Raw genomic sequence first — 17955 nt, 5'->3', positions numbered from 1 at the left:
TATACACTCTCTTCACGGGTGTGTCACGTGTTAGTTGTTTAAGAATTCTTCTTTCCAAATTGTTTTCAAGTGTTTAATGCACATTAAGAGTTTGTAGATATTTGCCCAGCCAAAAAGTGCTGAATATACATATAGATAAAGTATATAATCCTAAACAACAGGGTTGACGTTTCTGAATTTATCTTTGTACTCTCAATGCTCCTGTAAACACGAGATGAACAAATGAGTAGCTCGTGTTGATATACAAGAGGTTGCTGACACGTTCTGAGCCTCCATAGTTATAGGGCCTGGTGACAAGATATTGTATAAGGTATTCCTTTCAAGCTCCGCACACGTTTGTCGTTGATGGTTGGTCATTATGGCTCGGGGATCGGGGTTTCAAGTGTTCAAAAGTTAAACGTATTTGCGTTGCTCGGGTAAATTAATCCGATGTATCCCTTGTATTCCAGGTACCACTCAGTGAAGCAATACTTCCCCGCAAGGTTACTACATGGAACAAAATGAGCTGCCTGCCAAACGTCAATCTGGTATCGTCGATATTGATCAAGACTGATCTATGTGATCCCATATCAATGTTAATCTATGTGATCCCATATCGATGGTGATCTATGTAATCCCATCTCGATTGTGATCTATATGATCCCATATAGAGACTGATCTATGTGATTCCATATAGATGCTGATCTATATGATCCTATATCAATGTTGATCTATGTGATTCCATATCGATGCTGATCTATGTGATCCCATATCGATGCTGATCTGCGGTGTATCACAGTCGACTTGTGTGTAGCTTGATGGTTGTTTAGAAACCATCTCTTGAAATGGTTCTTTAAGAAACAACCACGTTGTTATGTGTCCACGTTGACGTCTTTACCGACGGAGGCACAGCGGTCGGATGACCGGCGCGAAACACGTTCTGCACGTGCGTTCGTCAAGATTCGACCTGGTTTCTGGCATTTGCGAGTGTAGATTCAAAATGTCGCGTCAGAGGATAAAGAGTCTTGTACTTCTGCAGAAACAGAACTGTTGGCGACAAAATGCAAAATAGCCATAAACTGGTAGTGATCGCAACAGGTCCAGTTCCTTTAACACTAACAAAATCTAACAGTTTGCTCAGTACTGCTCGACAGAGAGGAAAAGCTGAAGTTGTTCTTCTTGCCATACAGCCAGTGTTTCTTAACTCCTGCAGAGCCATTGTTCCTTGTCCGACATGTCGGAACAAGACATAGCAGCAGAATTGAAAGTTCAAGGAGTGTCTTCGGTGAAACGTTTCACCAGAAAAAGGTCAGATTCAACCATTGAACAAACAAATACCTACTTGTTCACTTTTGCGCGGTCCACAATACCACAGTCAATCAAAGCTGGTTATGTCAACATCGGAGTGGAGGTGTATGTCCCCAATCCACTCCGGTGCTTTAGATGTCAGAAGTTTGGCCGTGGCTCCAAGAACTGCACTCGTGATACGGTTTGCCAACGCTGCGGTGACAATCATGAGAATCCTGATTGCCAACAAGCACTCAAATGTGTAAACTGTGATGGCCAACATTTGGCATCCTCAAAACTAGGTCCTGTTTGGCAAACAGAATAAAAAATCCTTAAACTTAAGTATGAACAAAACATTTCCTTTGGAGAGGCTAAAAAACTGATAACTCAATCAGCTACTCCATCAACACTAAACTTTTCCGCTGCTGTCACACGGTCAAATCAGATTTCATCTACATCATGTCAAACAGAGTTGACATGGGTCAAATCTGTTCGCCCCATGCCAACTACACCAGTCATCGAGCAAGATCCAACTGACAGTCAAACATCTCAGGCACCTTCAACATCCCAGGCAGAGAGTCAGACGCCGTCACAACAAATCCCACAACAAGCAGCAGCTACTAATATAACAAAACGTGAAAAAAGGATGTTAAACAGGAAACAATCGTCCAGGAATTCCTCTCAGTCAGAGGTGCCTGTCCAGAACACCTACAGTGCTCTAGACATGGTCATAACTCCATCATCACAGAGTTCTGTGAGGAGTTCTTCTCCATCACGTCCGCGTGAGAGATTACCCACTGAACCACCATGAGTCACTTATCAAATATAATTCAATGGAATTGCAGAGAACTAAATAATTTTAATGAAATACAATTGTTAATCCAGGATTTTAAACCGTCAGCATTCTGTCTACAAGAAACGAATCTCAAACATACTGATACATTTGAGTTAAGGCAGTACAAGTGTCATCACTCATTTTCTCCTCCAGGAGATAAAGCAACTGGAGGTGCTACTATACTAGTCAGAAATAATATCATTCATAGTGACGTTCACCTGAAAACTAATCTTCAAGCTGTAGCTATTCGCCTTACTTTGCAAATTGCATTTACCCTATGCTCACTGTACATTCCACCTTCATCTGCTCTTCGACAATCTGATCTTCAGAATCTATATGAACAACTACCTAAGCCCTGTATTATCATGGGCGATCTGAACGGGCACAACCCTCTGTGGGGCAGTACAAGTACAAGCAATAAAGGTAAGTAAGGTAATTGAAGATTATATTTCTGATAATAATTTATGTGTGTTTAATGATGAATCGAGCACCTATTTGCACCCTGCTACAGGAACCTATTCTTCACTTGATCTGTCCCTCGCAGATGCTAATGTTTACAACGAGTTTGAATGGTCTGTTCATGATGACCTTTGTGGAAGCGATCACTTCCCTACAGTCCTGAAAGCGATCCACCTTCATCACGGTGGAATTTCTCCAAGGCCAACTGGTCCTTATTTGAAATAATGCGTGTGGACAAAATAATACCGGACAACTTTAATAATGTATCAGATCCAATACAGCTGTTTTCCGCTGAACTGAATGAAATTGCTGACCAAACAATTCCTAAGTCCTCTGCAAATCCTCACATTGGTAAACCATGGTTTAACAATGAATGCAAACAAGCCAGGAAATGTAGGAAGAAGGCAGAAAATATTTTCGCCGACATCCTACTGTTCATAATTTGAACAATGTTAACATTACCAGTGCCCAGGCACGACGGGCATATAAGCAAAACAAGCGCCAATCTTGGAGAAACTATGTCTCCAAAATTAATTCTGTCTAAGGTGTGGAACATGGTTCAGAGAATAAAAGGCAAAGGCTCCAAATCTGCTGTTCATCATCTTAAAGATGGTGACAATTTAATAACTGACAAATGCAACATTGCAAATAAAATTGGCGAAACTCTTGCCAAAACTTCATCATCGGCAAATTATGTCCCTGAGTTTCAGAGATATCAGAAACAACAGGAAAAGACAAAACTTAATTTCGAATCAAACAACGGTGAGGATTATAATGAAGTGTTTTCATTACATGAGCTACATACTGCTCTTGAGTAAGCTCATGACACTGCATCGGGTGATGACAATATTCATTACCAGCTACTGAAACACTTACCGGAACCATGTCTGATGACACTTTTTGATATATTTGACCAAATATGGACGTCTGGAGAATTTCCTCCTTCATGGCGTAATGCCATTGTAGTCCCAATACCAAAACCTGGCAGGGATCATACTGATCCGTCGAATAACAGACCGATCTCTCTAACTAGCTGTGTTTGTAAAACCATGTAACGTATGGTGAATAATAGATTAACTTGGTATCTTGAAACCAATAACCTTATAACCAATATTCAATGTGGTTTCAGGAAAAATCGCAGTACCATTGATCGTTTGGTACGCTTATAATCCTTTGTTAAAAATGCAATCGTAAAATTAACAACATGCTGTATCAATTTTCTTTGATCTTGAGGAAGCTTATGATACGACCTGGAAGCATGGCATTTTGAAGGATTTACATGATTTCGGTTTGAGAGGCCGTTTGCCTCTTTTTATATCACAGTTTTTAAAAGACAGGCAAATTCAAGTCCGAGTGGGTTCAACCCTGTCTGATCATTACAATCAGGATCAGGGTGTCCCTCAAGGCAGTATTTTGTATGTAACTTTATGTAGTATCAAGATCAACAGTTTATCCAAGGTTTTAAACGATTCAATTGATGGATCACTTTTTGTGGATGAGTTTAATATTTCTTGTCGTGGTAAAAATATGCATACTATTGAACGGCAATTGCATTGTGTTTAAATAAATAAATAAATGGTGTCTTGAAAACGGTTTTAAATTTTCCAAGTCTAAAACAAATTGTCTACACTTTTGTAGAAAATATAAGCCGCATACAGACCCACCACTATCTTTAAATGGCACTCCGATCAAAGTTGTCAAGGAGGCCAAGTTCTTGGGTATGATTTTCGACTCCCATTTAACTTTTTTGCCGCATATTAAATCCCTTAAGGCTAAATGCCTGAAGGCCCTTGATTTGTTGAAAGTTGTTTCCAACTCAAAGTGGGGAGGGGATCAAGCTACCCTCCTCCACCTATATCGATCATTGGTCCGCTCGAAACTTGATTATGGCTCCATCGTATATGGTGGAACCTGCAAAAGCAACTTAAAACTACTTGATTCTGTCCACCACCAAGGCCTAAGACTTTGTCTTGGATCCTTCAGAACCTCTCCTATTGACAGTCTTTTTGTTGAGGCTGATGAGCCATCCCTTAACCAATGTCGTATCAAACTATCATTACAGTACATAACAAAACTCTATTCTAACGAGTCGAATCCTGCGTTTAACTGTGTTTTCAATCCTCTTTATGAGGATTTATACAACAAAAAGTCTTCTCTTGTTCCGCCTCTTGGGCTAAGAATTAAACCATTTATATCTGCTGCCGGCATTGAGCTGGACACTATAGCTTGCTTCCCGTCTTCTTTCTTCTCCTTGACAACTGGTGAGGCCTGAAGTTGACCTAACTCTGACAAAGTTTAAGAAATCTGAAACTAATGAATTACAATATAAACAAGAATATAATCAATTAAAAATGAAATATCATACATACACATCCTTATTTACAGACGGGTCCAAGGATGGTGGCGCGGTGGGATGTGCCACTGTCAATGGATCCAGAACAATATCTTCTCGACTACCAAATAAAGGCTCTATTTTCACAGCAGAAGCTAACGCCATATTAACAGCTCTTAAATATATTAATAAACACCGTAAATACAAACAATGCATAATATTTTCCGATTCTCTTTCGTGTCTTCAGGCTATTAAAACCCTTTCTTTAAACAACCACTTTTATTAGAAATTATTAAATTGTATAATGAGCTTGCTACTGGCCAATGCGACATCGTCTTTTGTTGGTTACCCAGCCATGTTGGCATTTCTGGGAATACAATGGCTGATCTTGCTGCCAAAGCGGCACTGAACAAATCTGTGACACCACTTCTTATTCCATACTCTGATTGCAAAGCTCTGATTAGATCTTATATCCGTGATCTGATGCAGAAGAAGTGGGACACCCAAGTAGGTATTAATAAATTACATGAAATAAAACCCTATATTGGTTGTACCTATTTGGGTTGTCAGTCCAGATTTGAAGAGGTCATCATGCGACGATGTCGTATTGCCCACACACGATATACTCATGTCTATCTATTGAAAGGTGAGGATCCTCCGTTTTGTATCCCTTGTGATGAGAGTGTCACGGCCAAGCATATCCTGCTTGACTGTGTTGAATTTTCCATCATAAGGGATAAATATTTCAATATCAAAACAGTAAAGGACCTTTTTAATAAAGTTAATTATCATTTAATCATTGATTTTTAAAAGAGATAGATTTGTTAAATGAATTTTGATATATGTTTTCTAAATAGATAAAGTTTTATGATTGGTAGTTTAGATAATCAACTTCGATTGTTAATGGCTGTACCCTCAAAGGGGGTTGAAGTATTGTAAAATTATTGTACTCCTGAGAGGGTACGTAAGTCCCAACACATTTAAAGTAGATTTAAATTTGCCACTTTTTTAATCGTAGAATATGTGTACTTTTAATGTATGGCTAGATTTGTCTTCAATCACCAATGGCTGAAGGGATGGTGTAAATCCAGCGTCCATGCAGGTAGCAAAGGTACTGTAAGTCCCCATGGTCCCTGGTATGGTGATCTACCTTCAGTTGTTGGTGATCTATAGCCCGTTTTTATTTTGTACTGTCTATAGAGATTTCATTTTACGTTAGCGTACTAGTTTTAAATTTATATAGCTTTGATGTTCTAGTATTTTTACTGTCCTTCGATGGCAGGTATTTATGTTCTAACCTTATTGATTTTCCTATTGATATAAACTAGATTGTTCTCGTCACGATATGGCTGAAATATTGCCGATGTGACGCTAAATAATAACTCACTCACTCACTCACTTACAGCCAGTGTTTGACGTTGTGAATATACACTCTGATAAAGAAGTAGAGGAACATGAACGTTCCATTCGGATAGTAAGTATAAGCGTTAACAAACCTTTTAAAGAAAGGCATCTAATGAACGCACCACCATTTCCCTTTATCAAACACCCCTAAACACAACACGGGATCCAGTCATTTCCCCACCTGACCTGGTCATTTTACCCACCAAGTCGATTTCCGACCCGGTCATTTCCCCACCCGGTCATTTCCCCATCCGGTCATTTTCCCCACCCGGTCATTTTCCCGACCCGGTCATTTTCCCCCGACCCGGTCATTTCCCCACCCGGTCATTTTCCCCACCCGGTCATTTCCCCACCCGGTCATTTTCCCACCCGTTCATTTCCCACCAACCATTTACCACAACAACACATGGAATGCACGTGCACAACGCAGTAGCCCTATACACGTGCATGAGATGTCATGTTTGTTTCTTGCCAGGTTTTTTGTTCGAAAATGAAAATCGTACAAATCCAAATTTCACGTCATACACCAATCATTTTTTCAAGAGCGATTACTGTACAAACAACTATGGTCATAAGGAAGTGCAAGTGGTGATGCACTCTCAAAACATTCATTATCATCATATCAACATTGATTAACTCCGATATATGTCCCAATTCTTTCAATCGTAAAGTAACAATGAAGTTCCCCTACTGTTTTGGAAGTGTATATGTATAGATCTTTCTGAGAAGAGACACGGCTAAGGTCATGAACGTACCTGAGAGTGAACCTTTTGCAAGGGGTCGTTTGTTCCTTTGATATAAATAATCTGATCTAACACGCCAACTCTTACGCACAGAGAAACAGATCAGGTGGGACACAAGCAAGTACCCTGAGGTGCCATTACTTATCTAAATGTTCTTCATGATATTACTCGAGAAATACAGAGACCGACATATTTAGTTTTCTCACCCCCTCCGATTAGCCTTACTTACAGTTCTAACAGGCGTCCAGTGACAAACCAAGAACAATTAATGTCTAACACTTTGCTCAGATACGTTACTTCTTGTATGAAATTATATCTCTGAGCTCCTTTCTAGGACACAAGCGTTACACAGTGTTATTTCTCCTTAAATGGCCTTAGAAGGATAAATGTTTGAAGTGCGGAAAGAAAGATTTTATGAACACGCGACCGTTTTTCTGACACGTGTTCAAGTGGCGAAACTGTTTGTGATACCATTGTCTACAGATAGGCAGCTTAGTTTAGTGATATTATCAGGTTGATATGTCTCCCGTGTTCAACCACTCGATCCACCCTTAATATGTACCACGTGACATCGTGATCTGTAGTTCAACACATGACCTATCCCCTTTTCCCTACCGTCCATATAACTGTTGATTGCTGGACTGTTTGTACAGTATAGAGAATTATTGCTGACTGATACCTCAAAAAGTCTGTGGTGTCCCAAGGGCTTGGCTGCATTTACTGCGTTAATGCTTTAACATTACCTCAGTCTGATAAACAGGGGAAGTCATTACACATAAACATCACTGCCTGCCTTCAGGAATTAGTTCCACCGATTGAAGGTATTGGCGAATGTGTTGATAGATACTGTCATTCTTATACTGTATATACCCAAATTCCTAGATGAAGCTCCATGTACGGACTGCCACCACATAGATGGAATATTGCTAAGTGCGGCGTAGATGCGGCTAGATGCAATGATTGTTTGAACTCCACTACGTACCATCCCAGGAAACACTAGCAGGGTGGGCATTATCGTCACCAACGTCATTACTATGGGATATAGTGAAGGTTGGGGTTTTCTTTACATTTTTTCAGATTTCTTTGCTCACACAGAATGGCAGAACAGTACAAATCATCACACTGTGAACTTATGTGCTGTTACCAGTATATTCACGTGGTGAAAATCACTTTTCAGGACAGTACCTATATTATATCGTTTTTCTGTCACCTTGGAAATTCCCGTCAAATAAAGCTTAGAGTCTGTGGTACAATGATAATGCTGTTTAAGAGGACTTATAACTAGCTCACTTGTCCCGACACAATGGGATACCCAGCATCCAGATGCTGCCAAGACCGAATGTTAGGCCAACTGAATTGTCGGGTATTGGAATATATCAGTTATATTCAGTTGTTCAGAAACATTGAGCGGGAGAGAGTTAGGCTTCCCGATCTTAATTCATAATACTGGTGTAGGTTTTCGATATCTTAAACAGCAACATTGCTAGTACCGGATGCGAACACCCGATCACAGGTTTGTCGCATGCCTAATACAGCAAAATACAGAACATCAGATCACTGTACAGCCCGTACAAATCTAAGACGTATTGCAATTGTGTATTCCAGCAATATCACTGCGTGGGACACCAGAAATAGGCTTCACACATTGTACACATGTGGGGAAATCGACCCAGGGTCTTCAGCGTGACGAGCGGAGGCTTTAACCATTATGCTACCCCACTGCCTCTACTTCAGTTGTAGAAAGACGTGCACCATGTTATGACGTGGCTTGTCCTCATATATACACAAAGAACTTAATGAAGCACCCCTGTATTTTAGCAGTGATATGTTTTCAACACGTATATAAAAAGGAGTTTTCTGACCCGTATGATCCGTTGACTCATGAAAAACGACAAATTGATAGAAAAAAAACACTGATTTCCACACAAACCATGTCTGTACAAGTATGGCCCTGGAATGCTTAATGTTGAATATATTGGTGAATGTGAACATTCAAACTGTCATTTTGCGTGTCTTATACGATTGAAGGTCAGTACCGAGTGTAACCTCCATGTGACTGTATGACAGCCGCACTTTTCTCCTCATACCCTCTGTCAGCCTCCTGATCCTCTGAAGGGACAGTCTACGCCATTCCTCGTGTAAAGCAGCTTCCAACTGGGCCAAGTTCTGTGCAGGAAGATTCTTTGTTGCACAAGACGATCAAACATGTCCCAAGATGTTAAGATCGGGGCTCATTCAATCGTGAGATACGTTAGGTAGTGCTTAACTACATGTATGTTCTTTATGTGTATGTTTTACTGACACTTCCTTTAATTACATTAACTGCAGGGATTTAGAGCTAGTTATGAACTTGCGAGGGGTGATTGGTAAGATCTGCGATTCTCATGGAAAACCCGAGGATCATTAAAATGATATTTTTAATTTTTTATTCATCAACCATTGTCGCAATTCGATGCAAAAACCTTTCTGGATAAGCTTCAAATGGAGCTAGATTATTGCAAGACATGAGACTGAAATATTGTTTTTATCAGATTTAGGGATCTTTGAAACCCACAGCTAACTCATACTTTCCTCACTGCAAATGATTTTGTAGTAATGGAACGTATTCCCTACCTGGAAACGTCAACTGAAATACAATATGATGTCCTTTGAAGGTCGGTCACACCTATTACCATTGGTGATCTATGGATCAGGGCTGCTGTTGCTGATGTCCCATGCCGCCCAGGACGGAGTTCTTCAGGGTTCTCATACCACAACTAATCTCTCCTTATACTAGGCACGGGGTAATGGGGTAGCCTAGTGGTGTTACAGTGTACGCTCTTCACGCCGAAGACCTAGGTTCGATTCCCCACGTGTGTGCAAAGTGTCAAACCAATTTCTGGTGTCACCCGCGTCATATTACTGGACTATTGCTAAAACCGGCGTAAAAGTAAACTCGCTCATGCACACATAATAAAAGCGCTCGGGTGGCTTGACATATCTCATTCTGCCCCAATCGATGCTCATGATGTTGATCACTGGAGTGTCTGGTCCAGACTCGATTATTTGCAGATCGCCGCCATATTACTGGGATATTGCTGAGTGCAGCATTAAACAGCAATCAATTAATCAATCAATTTATTATGACCATAGATTCCAATGTGAATACTTTATTGGAACAATTCATAGATTGACCAACTACGGCATAATAGGGAACGAGACAACATTTACACTAAATAGACTCAATGTAATAATTATCATAAACCACCAACGTATTGAGTCTGTCTGCATGCCCAATCGATATCCTGCTCTCTTCTCTACGTTGGGATGCTATGGCATATTTCCCTAGTATTGTGTAGTTACTAGGTGCTACCATTATACCGTGTTTCTTGGGGTTAGCTGGTTTAGAAATATTCCATCACTACCACGGCGGAGCATCAAAGGGGGGTTGCCAATTTTATACCCATGTAGAAAGTCAAACTCGGACATTCCTGTGACGGGCGACCACGGGACTACCTCACCGCCCCTCTTTCGCTGGGCTCTATTGGTGAAGATTGTTTACCGTGTGATGAACTATTGGCCATGCTGATCCAGACTCGGCGTGTTTGTGCTGACGTTGTCCCTTTGTGCTTTTTTTGAACAAAACATATTTGTTAAGGTGACTCTGAACTTGACGTTGGTGATGACGTAGATGATGAAGTCGTTAGCGGAGTTAATGGTCCAGCCGAGAGACGACAAATGGTTTACCAGGCTTCTGAAATGGCGTTCCGGACCTCTACGACTAAATCGCCGTGGATTATGTATTTCGAGAACATTTACAGAGATTAACGGAATATACACGACTACAAAAAACACTGAAATCGTCATCAAGGTCAAGGTCACTTTCCACTGTTCCTGTTCAGCAGTACCGAAGAGGAACTTTCGTCGACGTCTGATTACAGCTAATTGAACCCAGATACCAATGTTCAATACCAGAAGAAGACACGGTGTAATGTATATCATCAGTATGTTAAATACGAACTTGTCGTAATTTGTCATAAATGACAGCGTCGGTTCGCTGTAGGTTATTTTCTGAATGATAAATGCAGACCGATTTAATGGTCTGTTGAAACTCCAAACAAAGTGCGTTTGAAATAGTTTCGGAACATACAACATAAATACCATGAAAAACAGAGCAACGCTTATCTTGCCCGAATACCGAGCAAGGAAGAAAGTCTTTGCCTTGAGCGGAAAGGATATAGCAATCAGTCTCTCAAGAGCCAAAATACAGATGGTGATTGCAGACACTTTGGAAAAGGCGAGTTCTATGTAGTGCTTGGTTGGAATATCAAGAACAGATGACAAGTAATTAGAATACATGATGTCATATTCCGCTGATATATCCGTGGGCATGCGCAGGATTCCACAGAGGAGGAACCCACAGTCAGCTATTAATAGACCCAGCAGATAACGGTAGGATGAGTGACGTAACGATTTGTGTAGAAGGACGAAACATCCAATAACGTTCATCACCAAACCAGAAAAACAAATGATGGGCTTTAGGATAAGATTAACATAAAATGCTGTTCTTTCTACTGTGGCGGCGGTGACGATTCCTGGTCTGTTATGATTCCTTGGCTTTGCTGGTGGTGGTGAGGAGACATTTCTATGAGTTGCCGACGATGATACTGTGATGTTACTGCTGTCGCTGAACGCAACAAGGAACAGGAGGATCAACACTTTTAAAATCAGTGGCATCATTCCAGCTTTGGTAGTTTTCTCTGCAACAGACAAAGGTTAGATAACAGACAAACGTAACATGCCTGCATGGAAGATGTAACACCACTGTGAATCCTAACATTAATGACAAAGGTTAGATAACAGACAAATTGACAAATGCGGCCTGCAGTCTGAATAGATTGCCCCAAGCATGATGACAGTTGAATGTGGCTAAGTATATGCGGACTTCGTTGAATCGCGGCATTCATCAGGCACGTGAAAACATCGGAGAAGCAGAAACACCACGCCCCGCAGCGGCTGTTTACATATGCAAATTACGCACAAGAATATTCATCGTTCATGAAAAGTCATTGATATCATTCGAATGTCATGTCTAATCGTAGAAATATAAAAATATTCATCTTTGAAGTAAGTTCTGGAACATTTTGAAACTAGTATGACCCCTACCGCCATTGCATCTTGCTCGAATCAAAATTTACTTCGCCAAGAGTAATTCTGCGACAACTATAAGATTATTTTTATATTTTCCGTCCTACAACTATACCAGGAAGTGACGTATTGTTCAACTTCACCCTGCACACGGCAGCAAATTGTATGTTGAGGTTTTAGGCGGCAAAAAATGTTGCTAACTTATTGTTACCTTGTATCCAAATGAATAGAAGTTTCAGATATTTGGTTAAATACATGATGACATAATGAAATTCCAAAATATTTTTAACATTATAACTATTTAGATTCGTTACATTTGCTTGTTCCGCGTGCCATAGTAAGAAAACTTCGTTTGTCTAATGGTTTACGCTGAAAAACTATCGAAGTTCAAGTAATAAATGTTTCACAAATATGTTGATTATACGTCATATTAATCAGAATTCGCAATACAATAGGCCTTATAAATTCACAGTTCTATTTCCGATTACGGACATGTCAATTACTGCGATACAACGAGGCTGCAGTCTATATACGATGGAGAGTATTACGAAGAAATTTCCAAATAGAATTCGCACAGGTTAACCCAGAAATCTCGAAAGCCAAAATATACTGGGTCAAAAAAGAAACTTCACAAAATGTAATTGGAAAAATAAAGAATAATTTTTCTCTGATGATACATCTATGTATCCGAAATGGGATCCCTATCTTTCGACTCTAGAAAAACGTTAGCAAAACCCACTCAAACCCATCCATTCGTCGTGCAAATGACGTTAGTGCCAAATCAGGATTTGCACGTGCAGTCGATCACGTGATCTTCGCATCGAAGTTTTCTTCATATGCACGTGTTTGCAGTGGCCTCAAGAATTGAAAACCCTTTCAAACCACAGTTCTAACGGAACTTGAAATGCCACGATTGTCAAATGTGCAACGTGAACGTGCCGTTGGCATGTTGCAAGCGGGAAGATCAGTTATTGGGAATGGGATGCAGCCGTCGTACTGTGTATGACTTGCGAGGTTGTCTACAACAAACTGGCTCCACTTCTGATTGCCCAAGGTCGGGTCGTCCACGTTCTACGTCACCTACGTGACAGATTTCTGCCGGCTACACGAACCAGGGCTGAGATGTTTAGAGGTCGACTGTCCTCACAGACCATTCGAAATCGGTTGCGGGCTGCCAATCTCCATTCTCGACGTCCATATCGTGGGCCAATATTGACGCCGTTTCATCAACGTCAACGTCTGCTGTGGGCCCACCGTCACCTCCGTCAGACCCAGAGAGACTGGAATCGAGTCGTCTTTAGCGATGAATCCAGGTTTACCCTCAGATTCGCGGACGGCAGGCATAGAGTCTGGAGACGACGTCGTGAATGGTATGCCCAATGTTGTGTACAGGAAGTCGACAGATTCGGGGGCGGAAGTTGCATGGTGTGGGGTGCTTTCTGTGGGAACAACCGTTCCCGACTTCTGGTCATCCGAGGAAATCTCACAGCTACTGCTTACCGCGACCAGGTGCTCACCCCTGAACTCGTTCCTTTCATGGCGGCTCATGGCCCAGGTCTACAGTTCCAGCATGATAATGCTCGGCCGCATACTGCGATGTTGACACGAAATTTCCTTCAAAACGCTGGAATCAACGTCATGGACTGGCCATCGAGGTCCCCTGACCTTAATCCAATAGAGCACGTTTAGGATGCACTTGGGAGAAGGCTTCGGGGTCTTAGGAACAAACCTCAGAATTTGCAGGAACTTGGCGCTACCTTGCAAGAGCAATGGCACAGAATCCCCAACCAGGTGTTCACAAGCATCAGGCAGTCGATGAGGAGACGGTGTTTGGCAGTGGTGAATGCGTGGGGCGGCCATACACGATAATGAACTGAGAAATTTGGCATTTATATTCTTGTGACTTGACATTCTGTATACCCATGTTTTGGAACGGCGGTGTAGCCTAATGGAACTGATTATGGCACTGTCAGTGGATCGAGTACATCACACAGATCTCAGCAATGCAATAATAACAATTTAACCATCTTACCATCTCTTGTTCTTTTATAGTGCCCTGAAGAAAGAATGTGAAGTTTCTTTTTTGACTCAGTACAAAAGATGGTTGAATCATCGATATATACTATATTATGCTATATGCATATTTCAGATTTCAAATAGGATTGGCAATCCATAAAATAAATGGCTGGATCTAGATATAATGTCCAGAATGTTCACCCACGAATATGGTCACTTTTGATTAACTTTAAAGAAGCCTGTTGTATTCCTTCAATCTAGAATACTGTTGAAACCTGGCTTAAAGTATCCACGTATGTATCTAACCTACACTTTGCAAGTAGAATCTAACCGCTTGCCACGTAAATACAGGTCCATCTAGCCTTCGAGAAACTCACCCATCCTGAAACTTCTTGAACGATGATCATACCTGCCGTATGGTAACAACAAGGTTAACTAACTAACTATCCAGTGCGGCAGATAAAGCATGCTAACATATTTAGGTAACCTCTGGTAATATGTTTGTTAGTTCAAAAACGAATCTCGATTTATGCACTAGTGGAAATGCTGCTAAAATAATGTGTTGCTGACAGGCACGATAACAGTGTATGTGAGTGCCTTTATGTTCTGGGGCTCAGATAGAACAGAACAGGCCAACCAGTGACTTGAAACATGAGCAGTGTTGTGTACTATTGGGTACGACTCTATGCAGTCAAGCAAGTTAATGACGCACACACCAATCCACCTCACACTGCTCTCACACAAACATATGTTGCCAAAGGCGTATTCAAAACCATTTGCGTTTGATCCGTGAAATTCCGATTCTTACACAGCAGTTTATTTTCTATCGTATTACGACACCATTAAATGTAAAGTTGGTGAGTGAGTGGATGTTAAAACACCGACATAATCAGAAAATGTCCACACAGAAATACGTTTATAACGAGCTTATTGATATAACGAACTGGGTTATTTTTATTTTTAGTCGAAAAGCGTCCAGCGAGCTTCAGTTATAACGAACTAGGCCTATTGGTAACTTCTTTGAGAGGCATTTAGAAGTTGGAGTGGTAAGGAAGGATAACAATATATGGGGGAACATCCTCTTAACGTTGTTCTTACTGTAATAAAGTTGTTCATCCATATATTGTTATCCCTCGTTATCCCGAATGGCCCCTATGAAATTGTTAAAACCGTAGTGTACTGCGTATCGCATCTATCCGTCAATACTCTGAATACACAGACGTAATCCGCCATGTTACACATTCTAACAACTCAACCCTGAGTTGGATCGTAAGACATACATTTGTCCAAGTGATTCTTGGACCGTATTCATAACGAAACTGGTATTTAATCTTTCGTCAAAGCATAAGTTTTTGAAATCTAACTTAGCTAAGTCTGAGACTTAGATAACTATTCATAAAGCTACTAAGTCCGTAACTAAGTTTCCTGGGTCCAGGGTAGCTATTCTCGAAACGTTCGTAGCCTTGCGAACTTCTTAAGCCCATTCTTAACACATTGGCTACCATCAAAGTTAAGAATTCTTAGGGCTACGAACGTTTCGAGAATAAGGGCCCTTAACGCTACGACAGCTACGTAAGCCTATGGTAATCTATAGAGTTACGACAGGTCGTAACGTTACGAACGCTTGTGGATCGGGACCCTATTCTACAATACGAGACCTACAACCGTGAGTGATAGCACTTGTTAGAAGAACGGGCCCCTCAATTACAATTTTTTGAAGGGAATAAAGTTCTGCACTGACCTGTGATATACTGCCACCTGTACCTTGCCACTCCAAGCTGTAACGGAAACTACCTCTCTGTTTGGGGGAACACTCTGATGTGTTATGGATGTGTCGTGTTAGCTGTTCAGCTGAATATTCCAGTTGATTAGCATTGGCTGATGCGTATGGTCATCTGGTCATTTACATCAGCATCTGAAACACTTAATGCACTCTCGTTTAATGAGTAATTAATTATTGACAGACACCACCGGTACTATCTGCTGCCGGCGATGTGTATTATTGATACGTGAGTGTTGCGCAGTGCAATCAAACACAACAGGAAGCCCCAACTGTTTGAAACATGAGCTTTCTCTCTTATTGGTTAATGAGAGTTTCTTTCATTTCGATGAAGAGATTGTACCCCTGGTCTTAATGTGAATTCTCCACAGATGTATATGGTGTTGAGAGATAGATATATTTTGCCACTCACATACATATTGTTTTGTTAGTATTATCGTATAAAGACAAGAATAAGCTCACACATGCAAGGAATGCTTCCCCCAAAAATATAATGGTGAAGTAAATATCGATGTTCGTGAATACAAGCTGAAAACTAAGCATGTTATATCTTCACATATCCTGTGTACATGTACTTGAGAATTATGCATTAAATTGGGCGCTTCTAAGATCATTAAACATAGTCAAGGAACTTATCCCAGACTTCAATAACCCATGCTTGTCGAAAGAGGCGATTAACGGGATCGGGTTTCTTGCTGAACCTCTCTGACTGTGTTGACCCATGTCATCGGTTCCCAATTGCGTGGATCGATTCCCATGCTGGTGTTCACTGGATTGTCTGGTCCAGACTCGATTATTTACAGACCGCCGCCATATAGCTGGAATATTGCTGAGTGCGGCGTAAACAACCAACCAGCCAACCAACCAACCAACCGTTGTTTCCAATAACTAATGATAGTATAGAGAAGCTTGGAGTCTCTGCGGTATACTCCACATTTGCATGAGATCAAATCCCATGGGCTTTGAATTGGGTGTGGACTTTACAGTTGGCATGTACAATGTATTTTAGTGTTTTGTTGGAAGTTAGCGCTTCATTCGTGTCAGCTGTTTGGTGACTGGCCTATGTACATCCTACGGGGATGAATGATGTGGCTGTTTTGATCTTAGAAACTGGAAGTCATATCCCGGGTTTCCGGAGCGGTGGGGGTAGACTAATGGTTACAGCGTCCATTCATCATGCTTTAGCCCGGACGGACGCTTTAACCCCGGATTCTGGTCTCCACAGCCATGACATTGCTGGAATATTGCCTAAGGCCGCATAAAACCCAACTCACTCACTCACTTTCTCGGGTTTTCGCTTTTTGCTTTAAATCTTATCGATATCTGAGTGCAGAACAGAGATTTGACCAGCACAAAATGTGTTCTTGGTAATTCAGGAAACTATTGAGAGTATCCATCAACACACTCGACAATACCTTCAATCAGTGGAATTAATTGCTGAGGGCAACAATGGTGTGCCTGTGTAATCTCTGCTTCTGTGCTTATAAGCTAATGTAGAAGCATTACCGCAGTAAATGCAGCCGTGCCGTTGGGACACCACGGACTTTTATAGCATCAGTCTGCACTTCATTGTCTATACAGCGGCGGCAACTTCAGATGTGTGTAGCACGTTGCAAAATATGTACGTGTCATACGTCGTTAGAAGTGCATTGTAAAGAGCTTTCATATGAATTATAGAAATGAAGGATCGAACGACGGGTATAGAAATTATAGTGGAACTGAACATCCGCTGATGGCGGAGTCATCGGACACAGGAGCGTCATTTTCATTATTGTGTAGCACCTGTGCAAGATATTGCACATGTACGTGTTATACGTCGTTAGAAGAGAATTTTAAAGGGCTTTTCGATACACTAAAAGAATAAATATTAACACTACAGGTATTGCTGTTATGGTTAGATTTCCAGAATCCCACATGAATGATCTTGCACATGCACTAAAGATGTAAATATTGACGCCGCCGGTATAGCCGGTGTACAGATTCATCTAAATTC

General features: G+C 41.0%; 1 protein-coding gene across 1 annotated transcript; it reads right to left on the bottom strand.

Moving 5' to 3' along the window:
* Nucleotides 1–10577: 10577 nt before the first annotated feature.
* Nucleotides 10578–16040, bottom strand: LOC124256603. Its single transcript, XM_046690584.1, has 2 exons — nt 15924–16040; nt 10578–11778 (listed from the first exon to the last, which is right to left on the bottom strand). Exon 2 carries the CDS (start codon nt 11756–11758, stop codon nt 10592–10594), a length of 1167 nt encoding a protein of 388 aa, XP_046546540.1. The 5' UTR covers nt 11759–11778; nt 15924–16040; the 3' UTR covers nt 10578–10591.
* Between the last annotated feature and the right edge of the window lie 1915 nt (nt 16041–17955).

Source organism: Haliotis rubra, unplaced genomic scaffold (genome assembly GCF_003918875.1).
Source record: "Haliotis rubra isolate DU_JTF1 unplaced genomic scaffold, ASM391887v1 Scf1163, whole genome shotgun sequence".
Classification (NCBI taxonomy): Eukaryota; Metazoa; Mollusca; class Gastropoda; order Lepetellida; family Haliotidae; genus Haliotis; species Haliotis rubra.
Note: the sequence above shows the minus strand (reverse complement) of the source record. Positions and strands in the feature narration are given on the sequence as shown.